This window comes from Filicampus tigris, chromosome 14 (genome assembly GCF_054856515.1).
Source record: "Filicampus tigris isolate MCC_2025a chromosome 14, RoL_Ftig_1.0, whole genome shotgun sequence".
Lineage (NCBI taxonomy): Eukaryota > Metazoa > Chordata > Actinopteri > Syngnathiformes > Syngnathidae > Filicampus > Filicampus tigris.
Window position 1 is genome coordinate 3,940,090 of NC_141230.1, and position 14,638 is coordinate 3,954,727.

General features: G+C 38.7%; 1 protein-coding gene across 1 annotated transcript in view; it reads left to right on the plus strand.

The window, feature by feature from the left end:
• Positions 1 to 4,776: 4,776 nt before the first annotated feature.
• Positions 4,777 to 14,638, plus strand: part of clybl (citrate lyase beta like) — a 90,224-nt gene continuing 80,362 nt past the window's right edge. The window contains exon 1 of the mRNA XM_086052588.1: positions 4,777 to 4,845. Coding sequence (XP_085908714.1) covers positions 4,802 to 4,845 — 44 coding nt within the window. The 5' untranslated portion in view covers positions 4,777 to 4,801. The remainder of the gene's footprint in view (positions 4,846 to 14,638) is intronic.

Genomic DNA, 14,638 nt, shown 5'->3' on the forward strand with positions numbered 1-14,638 from the left:
TGTCTTCAATGAGCTTCCATACTGCTCTCCTGTGTGTGTGGGTGTGTTTGTGCGTGTGTCTGTGTGCAGGTGGCAAAGGCTATTACTTGACTCGAAAGAAGATGATTTTCTTCCCCCTTTATTTTTTTGGACAACACAAGAGAAAACCCTCCACCCCCGCCCTCCAAGTTGCTGTGGCGCGACCCAGTGTCGGCTGCTTTCTTGAGCTCAGGAGGTTCCTTGGGGGAGAGCAGAATGGAAGTTGAGCTTCTTGCTGTGATCCAAAGAAAGTGTGCCAAATTCTATCAACACTGGATTAGCACACAACATTTGTGTTCGATCAGTGGAAAAAAAAAGAAGACGAAGATGGTGACGGGTGGAGGGGATAAAGAACCTGTTTCCAAGGAGCACAAAGACGGAATTTTCTAAAAGCGTTGCTGCTTCTGTCCCATGTGAACGGATGTGCGCGAGCCCCCGTTATGTTTAGCTGGGAGACTGTATGTCCATGAAAATCAACATGTTTTATTGTATTAAAAATCACATGTTTTTAGTACAGAACAAGTGTTGATGTAGTCTATGTCCATCCATCTAAGGCCTGCTGCACACCGTACGACACGGCCGAACATGACTGGAGTGGACCATGTTGCACAAGTAATTACAGTTGTTGGCTTTCACAAGCACACCAAGCGATTGAGCACTGCGCACCTATCGACACACTACAATGGAACAACTGACACTGTATCAGGTTTTGAATCTCAATATCCAATACTGTATGCTGATGCTGTACTGCTTAATTTTTTATTGAACCACAAAAACATGACACGATTGTCATGAAAGAAGCAAACTGCAACAAAAACAAGAACCAGGCAAAAACAAATGAGAGTGTGTTGATATTTTCAGAGGCTGTTGCAATAATCAATCACCCCATTCACTGACTGCACCTGTGCTTTAGGGCAGTGGTCCCCAACCACCAGGCCCTGGACCGGTATCGGGCTGCGGGCCACGGTGGCTGCGGCGGGAAGCACAAATGAAAGAAAGAAGCTTACAATAATTTCGGTTTATTTATTACCTGAGGCTCCAAAATATTTGATTGTGCAAAGTGATTGGATTTTCGCTATATCAGTCTGTGACTGACTCGTGACGCATGTCAAGTCGTCTCGGTCACGCAACACTAATATTGAAATCACAAGCTAGCAAAATGAGTAAAATATTACATATTTGGAATGTTTCTTCGCAATGGGTAAAAGGACTAGTGAGTATTTTTTTTTTTTTTTTACTGATATTGAATGACTTTTTAGCCTTAACAATGCGTTTAGCCACCAAGTACGACACGCTCAAGGCACATTTGTTGACAAATCAGTTTTGAAGGCTTCATTGACTCTCTTTGCAACTGTTTGCAACATTGAAGGAACGCTGGCAAAAAACAACACAATTCGCTCTGTGTGCACACTTGAAAATCTTTGCCGCTCAGTGAGATACAGGCTTCAAGAAGGCTTTGGAAGCTTAAATCGCTTTTTTTTTTTTTTTTTTTAATTCCCTTTTGATTGATGTCACATAGCTTCCTGTGTTTCTTCTTCTCTAAACATTATTTTGAGACTACTTCTTTTTTGGAAGTGTTTGCAAAATTTTTTTTTTTTTAAAAACACAGAAAATGCACGGAATTATTCCTTTGATGCTCGCTGAACCGAGAAGGGCTAATGAAAAATTAATGATAACATGATTTGATAGCACTAGTCTAAATGTTTTTTACATAATTGTTTAATTGGTGAGTTACTGTATTTCTTCCATTTAGTACAGTGCATGTGGCAGCACGTTCACTTTCAAAATCACCCAATGGCTGTTCGGCCAATGTTGACATTTGGAGCAAACTCCCTGCTGACTTAATCACGGCAGATATTGCGTGTCATTTTGCGCGCCATGCTCAGACTGGGGCTGATGGCAGGGCTCGTAATTCACTACCGCTGTGAGGTGGGACTCCTGGGGGGGTCACGCGTCTCCCCGCTCTCTCTCGAGGTCACAAGCTTCATTCTGTCTCCGTGCCTTCCCGTCTCGCTGAGCCAGCCAGTGTAAACACAAACAGCAGTGACGCAAAGAGTTCTTGAATGCGCCAGAGAATCAGAGCAAAGCGACAAAAAAATCCAGCTGCTTAATCATAACATCGATCATTAGGATGTTTATGTGTCACGCAAATATGAGATAGCGGAACCCCCTATCTCTGTTTTGTGACGCTGGTTGACTTCCAAATTCTAATTTCCAAATATTATAAACATACGGAATAATGTATAGCAATTATGCATTCGTCCCAATATCCACTTGTAGTGGCTGGTAGTGTTAAATTCGGGCAGGCCCTTTAGTAAAATGTTTTAAGATTGTTTTACAGTATTATAATACTGTAGTACCTTGACTTATAAGATTAATGTGCAAGCTCACAACTTAGTTTACTTATACACCTAGTCAATTTTCCCCATTAATATGTATTAAAATGCTATTAATACATTCCAGTTGCCCATCACTATTTAAAAAAAATTGTTTTAGATTAAAAAATCACAATTGTGTATAAACACTTAATAAATTGGCTCCCGGTGTTATGAATGTGACTGGGTTTGGGTCATTGGGTCCTGGATGTCGTTGCTTTGGCCCTTTTATCTGTTCACAAAGGCTGGGTGTGATTTTCCGTCTGTAAAATTGAGTTATTCACTTTTTACACGTTCTCAGAACGTCATTTAGCCTTCCATGCCCTGCTGAATCCAGCCCTGCTCTGTTTTTTACTTTGAATTTTTAGACTTTTACTTTGCCACTTTCGTCTCCTGTCTGCCTCTGGGTCGAAATCCTGCTCATCACGTGACACCCAGTCCATCTGACATAACAAAACAGAATTAAAAAAAAAAAAAATATATATATATATATATATATATATATATATATATATATATATATATATATATATATATATATATATATATATATATATATATATATATATATATATATATATGAACACACAAGCCACAGGTGTCAAACTCAAGGCCAGGGGGCCAGATCTGGCCCGCTACATCCTTTTATGTGGCCCATGAGAGCAAACCAAGCATGTCAACTTCTATGATGCTTGCAAAAATCTGTACTAAAATTTCAAATTGTCATATTTAATAAATAATAGAGACATTTCAAGCATTTTCTTGTTACGTTAGTACAGTAACTTGAACAATAGTTGAGCAAACTATTAATCTTGACTTCTGATTTCAAAACTAGTTATCCATCTATTTGTTATGTACTGTATATGTAACAATAATGAGGCGGAGATTAAACATTAATATGGTTTCACAGTCAAATCGGGCCTCCGAGGGAAACTATAAATCCAATGTGGCCCGCGACAAAAATGAGTTTGACACCCCTGCTTTTAGCAATAAATGTTTTAACACAAATGGTGCAGCAAAGCATGTAGACAATATATATGGGCCGATTAACGATTTGACGGTTTACCACGATTTTAAAAAGGTAAAGTTTCAATAACCAATAAAACCTGTCTGTCATCAATAATGATCTTTTCTATTTATGAGGGGACCGCTAAGCAGCAATAAATCTTTGTAAAATAAAACATTTTATGCATACAAATTAGTATATTTTTACCTTTACTTCATCTACAAATCACATGGCCCATCTGTCCATTTTAAAGATCAAATGTGGCCCTTGAGCACAAATGTTTGCCCACCCTTGTTTTAATGGACCATCTTGGGCAGGGTAAAACAAACCATGGCCTGGAGGCCACATATGATGACGTCATTTAATCTGGCTCACCAAGCATTTACATTATTAATTGTCCTATTATATTAATTTAGTGTTTTATTGTTCAAGTCGTTAATTAAAATGTGTGTTTTTTTCAAATCATTTATCTCATCAAATAATTGATTATTTCAGTGGTTCTCAAACTTTTCAATATCACCTCCCCAAAAAAATAGAATAAAAAATTCCAAGGACCACCATCATGGCCAGCATTAAAATACTGCGTAGTACTACTAGGCCCATGTGTTCATCAAAAGTATTCATAAGTATATTAGATATTTTAACCCACTGTGACATACACGGCTTGCAAATTAACGCTGTGATTAAATATAGGGACATTTTAAAAAAGTACTTACATTTTAATCAAATCATTATTTAATTCTTAAAAAAGTCAAATACAAATTTTAGCTAAATAAACGTTTGTAAACTGTCCTAAAAGATTGAATGTATTGTACTTAAAAGTTAAATACAAATTACCTGGACATAGCAAATGTGTTGTACTGTTTTAATAAGTTTAAGACTGGAACATTACGCATCTATTGAACATTCAATTCAGTGATTCTCACATACCACTTGTAGAACCGTGCTTTGAGAATTTGAGAATTAGGGTTAGGGGAAATAGTCAATAAAGTATTTCAAGTAAATAAAGAAGAATATAGCGATGAATAAATAATTGTACATAAGCGTTTGACATTTTTTATTTTATTTTAATTCATATCTTTTTTAATAAATAAATGCAATTGAAAACTTAAAAACCGGAATTAATTATTTTGTTTGTAAAATAAGTTATTTTACTGACACACTTCATTCATTCACTCGTTCATTCATTCATGTCTGTTCATTGTGGAAGTCAAATGTGTCCCTTGAGCTCAAAAGTTGACCCCCACACGTCCCGCCCCCGAAACCTCCCAGAGACATGAGGGCCAATGAGCTGGTAGCCTGTCAGTACCCGCCCCGTAGCCCGGAGCGACCAACCACACAGGACAAGAATTTATTTAACCAGCCAATCGACGCCCTCAATTCTAACGTCGGTGGAAGAAAAATGGCGGCGCCCATCAGAAGGACTGTCAAACGACTTGTGCAACAGTAAGTCCGATTTTATGCCTTTAAGACGCTTTTTTCTTCATTAACGTTTGAAAAAGGTGTCCGGTTGAGCTAGTTCAGCTAACCGTGGGAGACATTTTTCTAGCTTTGTAGCAGTATACAGCAGTATAGCTGTAGACACACTGCTTGAAAGGCTTCATTCTTTTTTTTTTTGCTTATCCTGTTGTATAAACGACCAAGAATACGCATTTTGTGCTACTTGACGTTTGATACAATTGACTGGATTTTTGGCATCTGGATTTTTTCTTTTGCTTTTGTTGTGCCTATACTGTTGGGTTAAGTAACATTTAGTATAACCTTCAATGGCCAGTCAGGCTCGTCATTTGTGGATCTGCTGTCATTTTATCTTCCCGTTAGGTGAAATTGAAAGGTGATAGAGCCTTGCAGTCCATTGCCAACACATTTTGGAATGCGCGTCCTTTTAATCTCAGAGCAGTTTTTTCAGTGGACATTTTACAAAGCAAGGAAGAACACGTTTGTTTAGGCAGGTATTCCACCATGGCTAAATTGTTTAGAGGTTTTTTTTTTGGTTTTTTTTTTATTTATTTGTTTGATTTTTGTTTTTGCTTGTTAACTGTAGGAATGTTATTCTGCATTTTATGTATGACTGTATTATGTGACGCACTTTGAGTCCTTGCTGTGACAAGTGCTGTATAAGTAATATGTACTTACTTACTGTACAGTAATGTACGTAGCATCAAATGTACTGCTAATCCCTTTACACAATGCTAAGAATAAATATGAAAACACTAGGCTTGACTTGAAAGCTATTTTTGCTAAAAATCTACTTTACATTCCTTTTAAGTGGCCATTTTAAGGCATTTTAATTGACAACAAAGGTAATTATAGAGTAATTAAACCTTTTATTAACTTTTTTTTTTTCATTTGAAACATTTTTTATTCAACAGCACAACAAATGTGGCACAATACAAAATAGTGAACTACATAATGGAAATGGACCCCTCAGGAATAATGAATACACCTTAAAAAGTCAACATTTTTTTAAGTTATGATCCTACATACAGCCTTAGCATCATGGCTATTTGCAAATGTGCATAATCAAAAGATGACACACTTGATTGCTGCTTTCCTTCGGTGGCTGCCGGCTAGTTATTAGTGGCTGAACTGCTAATGTTTATGTGGGTAGCCTGTGCAAACTGTGCTTCCATTTTCAAGCTTTCCACATCATCAATTGGGTGCTACTTGTTCAAATGATTCAACAGGTTGTATTGACTTGTTTTTAACCACATATCACACAACGGTGTCCTCCACGTCATTCTGGAGAAATCGCCACCTAAGATATGGGAAGGAACTTCTCTTGTCAAAATAGCTTAATCTCCGGAAGTCATGGCTGCCTGTCAGCTGCGCGTTTAGCTGCATGTTCGGTCATTGTTACCGTTACTTTCTGTTTACTGCTTCTTTCATTTATTGGCAGATTCTGTTTACTTCAACTGAGTAAGCCTTGGCTGCAGAACACAGTTTGAGGCGTGGCTCAATGTGGGGTGGACCTAAATGTTTGACTCCGCCCACATGAATTCTTGAAATCTTAGTGGCTTCTATTTTCGTTAAACTATTTCCTTGGCGGCTTTATTTTTTTTATGTGGTAATACACATCCCACTCATTTCAAAGTGGAGAACGTCTTTTGACCACAACTTTTGAACCCAATGACCTCTACACACAGAAGTCAGAACAAACATCAACTGCCCCATTTTCAGGGCCCATGAACACATTTTACAAGCGTTCGTGGCTCTACAACCCTCTGTTCACCCAGAATGATTGTCAAATGGTCGTTTCGATTTCCGTCAAACAGTTCATCGCTCCGCCCCGACTGATGTTCAACAAAGTGTTGAAAAGTAAGCATGATGTCATAAAACGGTGCATCATTAAAGCCACCAAGGAAATAGTTTAACAAAAAAGAAAAAACAAGACGCTTAGAATCTGTGTGGGCGGAGTCAAGTGTTTAGGTCCACCCTACGTTTAGCCACATCCCAAACTACGCTCTGCAGCCACGGCTACTTGTTTCAACTTGCAAACCGAAGTTAGAAGAAAAAGCTAGACTGATTGGCTGCAGTCACGCACATTTTCCGCGCTTCTGATAATATAAAAATGCTCACAGCTCGCAACTGGTCATCACTGGTCAGCATATAATCGACCAGCCTTACTTATATTGCCCTTCAGAAGGTAATCGAAGGGGTGGGGAGTTGTGGGTGCTCGGAGGGTGACGCTCCATCCAAAAAAAAGTACAATAAAATTTACAAATATGACAGAAAGCATATTTCTAAAGCATCTGTGTGAGGGAGGCAGTCCTTAAAAGTTTATTTATTTATTTATTTTTCTAAATGACGCACTAAGCACTGACGGAGATGGACTTTTGTTCGTCAGAGTAATCGGCATTTACGTCACTTGTCATTTACGGATTGAGAGGCCCATCACTGATGGACACACGTTTTGCTGACGTGTTTTATGGGAGGTTGGCGGGGCGGACCGACGGACCACTACCAGACTGACCATGTGTTGATTACACTTTGGTTCAGTTTGAAATATGACGAATGAAGAACAGGTACCCAGGCCGCTGACGGATGATAAATGACGGGCCAGCAAAAGTTTGTAAAATGCCCACCTCTGTGTATTAGTGTATATTTTTTCAACCAAAAATGTTTGACATTTTGTACTTGCGTACATGATTTTTGTGTATAAATGTAAGATCTAAAAAAAAACCAAAACAAAACAAAAAAAATCCATATTTTTTTCAGAGATTTAACTGCTTTAACCCATTAAGGACAGGAGCCCATAACCACGTTTCTACCACTAGAGCCGGGAGCGCTGTTGCGTCTTTCTACCATTAAAGACCGGAGAGAGTATACATAATTTTCTGTTGTTTCTAACCAATGAAATGCATCAGAATATACACGTGACGGTGTTGTAAACCCGCGGAGGATGTTCTAGAATTCTTTCGAGTGATAATGGCGTACACGCGGTCGCGGTCGCTCTTAAATGAGTAACGGCAGTGATATAGACGACGTGTAAAATCGGGCCTGTGTCAAAGCCACATGTCTAAGCTCTCAAATTCTTTGGGAATTATGTTTCTGTCTGCTACAGGGATTGAAATATGAATTATTTTGTAGGTGTTGAATTTCTGGGAAAACTTCAGGTTTTCAAGGCTAATTCCAAACACGACCTTAGGTTTTGGGGAGCTGTTGAGCCGGGCGCTTTAGGCCTTAATGGGTTAAATAGAAACTGAGGGCTTAGTGTTATGGCCTGAAATTCATATCATGGTAGTAAGTGAATCCCTTCACATAAGGGGGATGGCAAAACTGTAAAAATCATAATGGAAGTATTTCTGAATGGGTTATTGGCTATTATTTGGGTCCTTTTACATAATCCTGCTTACTAACAACCCAACAAAATTTCCTCTTGCACTTGCATTTAACACTTGGCGGAGGTAATAAATGTAATAGGTACAGTTTACAGCCTCAACAAAGGGTCATGTCTTCCTAATTGGATCCGTTGTGACTTAAGGGAAGCGACGTCGACGAGGTTAAATGCTCAGACGGCCGAAACCGCGAAGAGGAATGTGCACGGTTGTTGTTTTGTTTTATGAACAGCCTAGAGCCGCCCTGGCTTTGCCTTAGCACTGGCGGCAGACTGCTCTTTGTCACCAACACCCTCACGTCAAAGATGCAATGGCATCCTGGGAGGAAGCGTTGGCTGCCGCTATGAAGTCGACAAGTGATGAAAGTAGCCTGGAGCTTGTCAATTAAGAGAGCCAAGGCCTGGACCTTATAAATTAATGGGCAGTTTCCCCTCTGGGAGCCTGCTAGGGCTTTATAGTGATGCTTATAAAAAGCTCAAGTACAATGCGTCCCAATAACGTTTTCAATTAAGAGACGCGAAGTAGTGCCCGCGCTTGCTAGAACGCTTTACATGGTGGCGTTTGGCATTGATCGGGATGGGACTTTTTCCAACTGCCACAGTTGTTTTTAAAGTGGCCACTACTGTATGGAACTGTATTTCGATGCTAATTCCTATGAGTGGGTGTCACAGAGTTGCTGATGATAAAATATCGCAGTATTTTGCCATCAATATTATTATAATACAGTGATTATGTATTGGTAATCTAAAGGTGCGAGTTCAACAAATTAGAATATCGTAGAAAAGTTTATTTCAATACGTTGATTCAATTTGAACATTAAAATTCATAAACAGACAATTTCAAAAGGCCATTTCTTACTATTTTTTTACATTTAAAATGATTTTTATTGTGTACAATAATGTTGTAATTTCTCACATACGGCAGCTAATCTCACATAACCGATTACATCTTTACACAGTGCTCCTTCTTGTCAAACATCACAAACAGATTAAATCAAATGCACCAAACAAAAATTTGGTTTCAGTGTCTTCACTGCTTTAAATTTGAGTCACATACTTCACAGTAAATACCAGTGTACCTGTAGGTGATATGTTTTTTTTCTTTCTAATAGCAAATACTTAATGCTTTGATGTTATCTGAAATGAGCTCCAGTGAAGTGTGACCTATTATCTCACGTAAGTATTGGGATTTTCCATAATCTTCTCTTAATTTCAAGATTTCCTAATAAATTAATAACCAGCCATATTTTACAAGCTTTAAGGAGTTTTACTTAAGAGGTTCCAATGTACTTTCTAAGACCTAAAATCGCAGTCACTTGTGATTTGTTGAATGAAAGATGACAATGTGTTTCACATTATCGATATTTTGTCCCAGCCCTAGTACTTCCTGAGTATAACCATATACTCTTGAATACTACTAATACTAGAATCACATACATTGGCACGGAATTTATTTGTATAGCAGAGGGGGAAATCCTCGATGAAAATCCTTTCACTCATCTGGTGTCGTCTGTGCTTGAGCCGGCTTTGGCTTCCGGTAGAAAAATAAATGAGTGTTTGAATAAACACCCGCGTGTTGACACCTCATTTCCTCATTGATTGGCGCTGGAAGCCGAGAGCTCGAAGTGTGTTTGTGGGTGTGTGGCCATAATCTAATCAGGTGGGAAAACAACCAGTGGGAATGTGTAACCAACTTCTTCAGACACTTCATCCTTTGCTTAATCTTTATAGATTTTAATATATTATTTCAACAGTTACTGACTTTTAAAGATTTTTCCTCAAAATTCTTATTGCATTGTCTCACTGTTTACTTAGGATTTTTGCGATTGCTTTTTCTACCAACTTTATCCTTTTTCCCATCATGTACGACAGAAACTGTGATCGTACGATTCAGAAAGTGACCAAAATTATTGGAAAAATACAGCTCTTAAGTAGGGATGTGGAATTAATCACAATTCAATTACAATTACGATTATTACATGCCATGATTACAAAATTGGCATAATCATAAAGAATGTATAAAATTATTAATATGCATTTATACCAACACACTGTTTGTTTACACAAGGATAAATTAACCTTTGAATAATTGTGATTTCAATGACTACCGAAATAATTGTGATTGATATTTTTTTCATAATTGAGCATCCCTACTCTTAAGTCTTATAAAACTTCACAATTCAACCCATCACCTTGGGTAACGTTACACAAGACATTACCATTTTCATGTTAAGCAAACGAGCCAAACGAACTCAGGTTAGCTTCTGGTGTGTTGTGTTTCTTTCTAACGCATATGTCAAAAGTGGTTGCTCATGACTGTCACGCAAAATTTAAGCCTATAATGCAGCATGTTACTGTGACTTTAGTTCAACAAGCATTGGGCTCTTGTTGTTTCTGTTTTGTTGTTCTGTTGCACTTATTCCATAAAATGGACTATTGTTGCCTCACGCGAGATGTCAGCATAGTGTCAGACCTCAGCGGACATAATGAGTTCATTTTAGTGAGCATCAAAGAATTAACTCATCGTGTTTAGCTAGTCCTTTGGAAATTTTAGTTTTTAATATTCACTATTAAATGGTCAGCTTTTTACAGTTCTATGACAAGTAAAAAAAAAATTTAAAAAAGGTATATGAGGATTCCCTTTAAGCCTGTATCCCACAATGTTTGCGAGTGTTTGTGATGGTAGCGAAAGTTGATTTCTTGTCAGGTTTTGTTCAGGGTCGCTAACGTTCGACAAATGTTTGCCACAGGTTCGCCAACAGTTTTCATGTATTTTTTTGTTTTTGTTTTTGTTTTGTTTTTTTTGTCGGAAGGAAATTTTGACGAGAACTCAACATTCGCTACCTTTGCAAATGTTGGCCCTTCCGTGAGACATGAGCTCTACTGATATTAAGAATGCTTTAACCTTTTTTTTTTAAACTTACACGACTGTGAAGAATTTTGAAATATGGTTCAATAAATACTTTTGATAGAGACAGTTTGACCATGGCACAGATTATTTCTATTGTCATTATTTCCTATGGGCGGCACTGTGGTCGACTGGTTAGCACGTCCGCCTCACAGTTCAGAGGTCGTGGGTTCGATCCTGGCTCCAGCCTCCCTGTGTGGAGTTTGCATGTTCTCCCTGTGCCTGCGTGGGTTTCCTCCCACATTACAAAAATAATGCATGGTAAGTTGATTGGACTCTCTAAATTGTCCCTAGGTGTGATTGTGAGTGCGGATGTTTGTCTCTGTGTGCCCTGCGATTGGCTGGCAACCACTTCAGGGTGTCCCCCGCCTACTGCCTGAAGACAGCTGGGATAGGCTCCAGCACGCCCCGCGACCCTTGTGAGGAGAAGCGGTATAGATAATGGGTGGATGGATTATTTCCTATGGTAAGCAATTGTCATTGGCTTCAGAGGATTCACAAGAAAGTGTTTCCCTTACATCGTGGTTCATCGTTGGAGCCCCCGTCTTGCATATTTTTTAATACCTCTTATGAACATTCATTTTACAAACATTTTGTATGTACAAACACTTTTAGGCAAGTTGGTTAAAAAAGTCAGAATTTAGAGTTGCGTACTTTATTGTAGTACCATGTTGTTTTGATTTGTAGGTCCCAGCTGAGCACCAATAATAGTCATTGCTCCCATTGACAGAATTTATCCCTATAAGAATTGTTACCATTGTGGGGTTTGAATATACAATATTTAATTATCTTTTTTTGTATGTTAGTTTTACAGTCAATTTTAACTGTGAAAAATAAACAAGGTTGAAGCAAGCACACTTTTTATTTGGTGAACTGTGCGAACAAGAGAGAGAACAGGCTCTGACTAATACTTTAAAAAGTGTGCTTTAAATAAATTGAAATATGTTTAAAGCGCAATGGAGTAGTAAAACTATATATAACTATAAGTCTTTTTATATTGCAGATTTTCACAGATTGCGGGTAGGTCTGGAAATGATTCCCCATGATTAATAGGGCATCACAGTTTTAGCGATTGCGTCATAGTCAAATGTTACCATTCTTTATTAACTATTGTGGATGGCTCACCCACCAAGCTGCTTTTTAACACCACCATTTTTAAGGCAATGCATCAATAAATGGCTCTATTACCTGTTATTGACCCAGCTAAGCTTGTCTTTGAAATGTTACAGAGCATTAAGTTAACACATGTTGCTATGCAAAAACAAACTCTGGCGACTGGTGTGGGGGGCCAGCTGAGTAAACGTGCTGGATGGACGGGAGGGGTGGGTATTCACTGAGAGTGAAGAGGCCCCACTCTGCACTTGTCCTGGCGAAAGGTGGATCCATGCGGCCAACAGATGGATCTGTTAGCCTGTATCCCCCAGAGGCAAAGAAAACAACCAAAGCAAGTGTCTCAGCTATAGCACAGAAGCCTTTGATCAACAGCACATCTTCAGCGGCCGAGGGGTTAAAAAAAAAAAAAAAAAGACTTCGGACCCAGGGAGAGCACATCTGTATAAACAGAATCAGGGAGGAATGTGTGAACAATGCAACAAAAGAATTTTGTTCTTGGCTAATAGGTCATATATATTTTGGAATTTAGTTATAAATGAAGAAGCATGGAATTTTCTTTGTTTTTAAAGATAACAGAAGCTAAGGTTGTGTGTTTTTGCTCTTTGCGGATTTAAATGTCTGTTGGAAATTTGACCTTAATTACATACATTTGAACTCCTAGCATCACAGATTTTTTTTAAGATTAGACTATTTTTAAGACATGCACACTGTTAATATTATCACTTTAAAATGGCAAAACAATGTCCTAAAGAATGGCAAAGGGGTTGTGTGAATGTAATTTCTCGACAAAGTTAACCACTATCAAATAGAAAACGGTCGGATGAGTCTGCTCACTAATTTAAGGTCATTTAAAACACTTGTTAACTGAAAAAAGTCAATTCGCTCACAGATTTGCCTCACCTGTCTCAATGTTTTGTTTGTCACACCAGTGTAAAAACAAACTAACCACTCATCAACAAGTGACAGTGGTGATGCTGGAGTTAGACTTCGCTTACTAGTACGTCCAGAGTTAATTTGCACTTATTGAACAGAGCTCCAGTGTGGTGTGCTGATATCCGGCGTGATATCTAGTGACATGTTTGGCTCAAAATCATTCATGGCAGAGACGGGTTTTCTGAACTTTAGTTCAAATTAAGAATTGTACCTACCACTGCAGTGAATTCAAATGTTATACTGGTCTTGATACGAAATCGAATGCGGTGGAAAAAAAGTATGCCGAACTATGGCACAATATACTTAAATCTGATTTCATACACTACAGTTTATCTTTTGAAATAATTGATGCAAAAATCCTAAGTAAAGAACACTAGAAGAGTAAACAATGCTTGCCGAACTGAACTAAACTGAAGTCTGGCACGATAGGCTAACGTCTTGCGCGTAGTCGTACATGAGAGTAGTCCATCTTTTGAAATAAGTGTGTAAAAATATAAATAAATAAAATTTTAAAGATCCATATGTCTTCTTTTGGCAGTTGCTAAATTGAACACTTAAGGGATACGTTTGGTCTGGCGTGACAGAAGATCGTATGAAATTATCATTGCAAAAAGCCTGTTTGTCCATGTATTTTATAGGAGGGATTTTTGTAACAAATGCTTGCAATATCTCATATGTTGTTAACAGTGAAAACAATTTCAAAGAAACACATCAAGTCAATACACATGATTTGCATTCGCGGGCCACATAAAAAGGTGTAGCGGGCCGGATCCTGCCCCCGGGCCTTGAGTTTAACACCTGTGGTCTAGAATGTCAGCGCATGGCAGAGCAGGTTTTAGACTCCAGCGGATTTAATTCGAAGGGGGGAAACTTGTACTTTGTAGTTTGGATTAGAAATTTGAAAGAATGCCGCAAAGCTGAACGCCGGTGGAAAATAGTCAGGCTGCAGGTCTTTCAAATCCTAAAAGACTGCTGGCATCATTACCAAAGGAAGATGAAAGAGTTCAAAAGGGAACACTTGTGAAACACTCAAGAAGCAGAGCTGGGCACTTGACCCTTTTTTGCCGGTCCGGCCGCGGCCCTCCACCCTTGACCTGGGTACCCTTCCGGCCACGCCCTTATTCATAAAAAATATGACCCCCCCGCCTCGTTCCGTCCCCCGGCCCAGAAAAAAAAGTGTCCGTGATTGACGCTGCCGCGGGAGAGATGCTAATCGCAGAGGCTTTTTAAGGATCATTAGCTGGCTAATTTACTATTCGAACCCGCTGTGGACACGCTTCAAAATACGTCACTAGTAATTTACTACTTACCCAACTGCGTGTGCTTACTTCCATTGCGAGCCCCGGGGTTGGTTTTGTCATATTGTATAATTATTTGGGTCCAACAGACGGCCAGAAGTCGTATTCAACAAGTAACTTATTTATTTTCCACACTTCCCTTCGTTCACG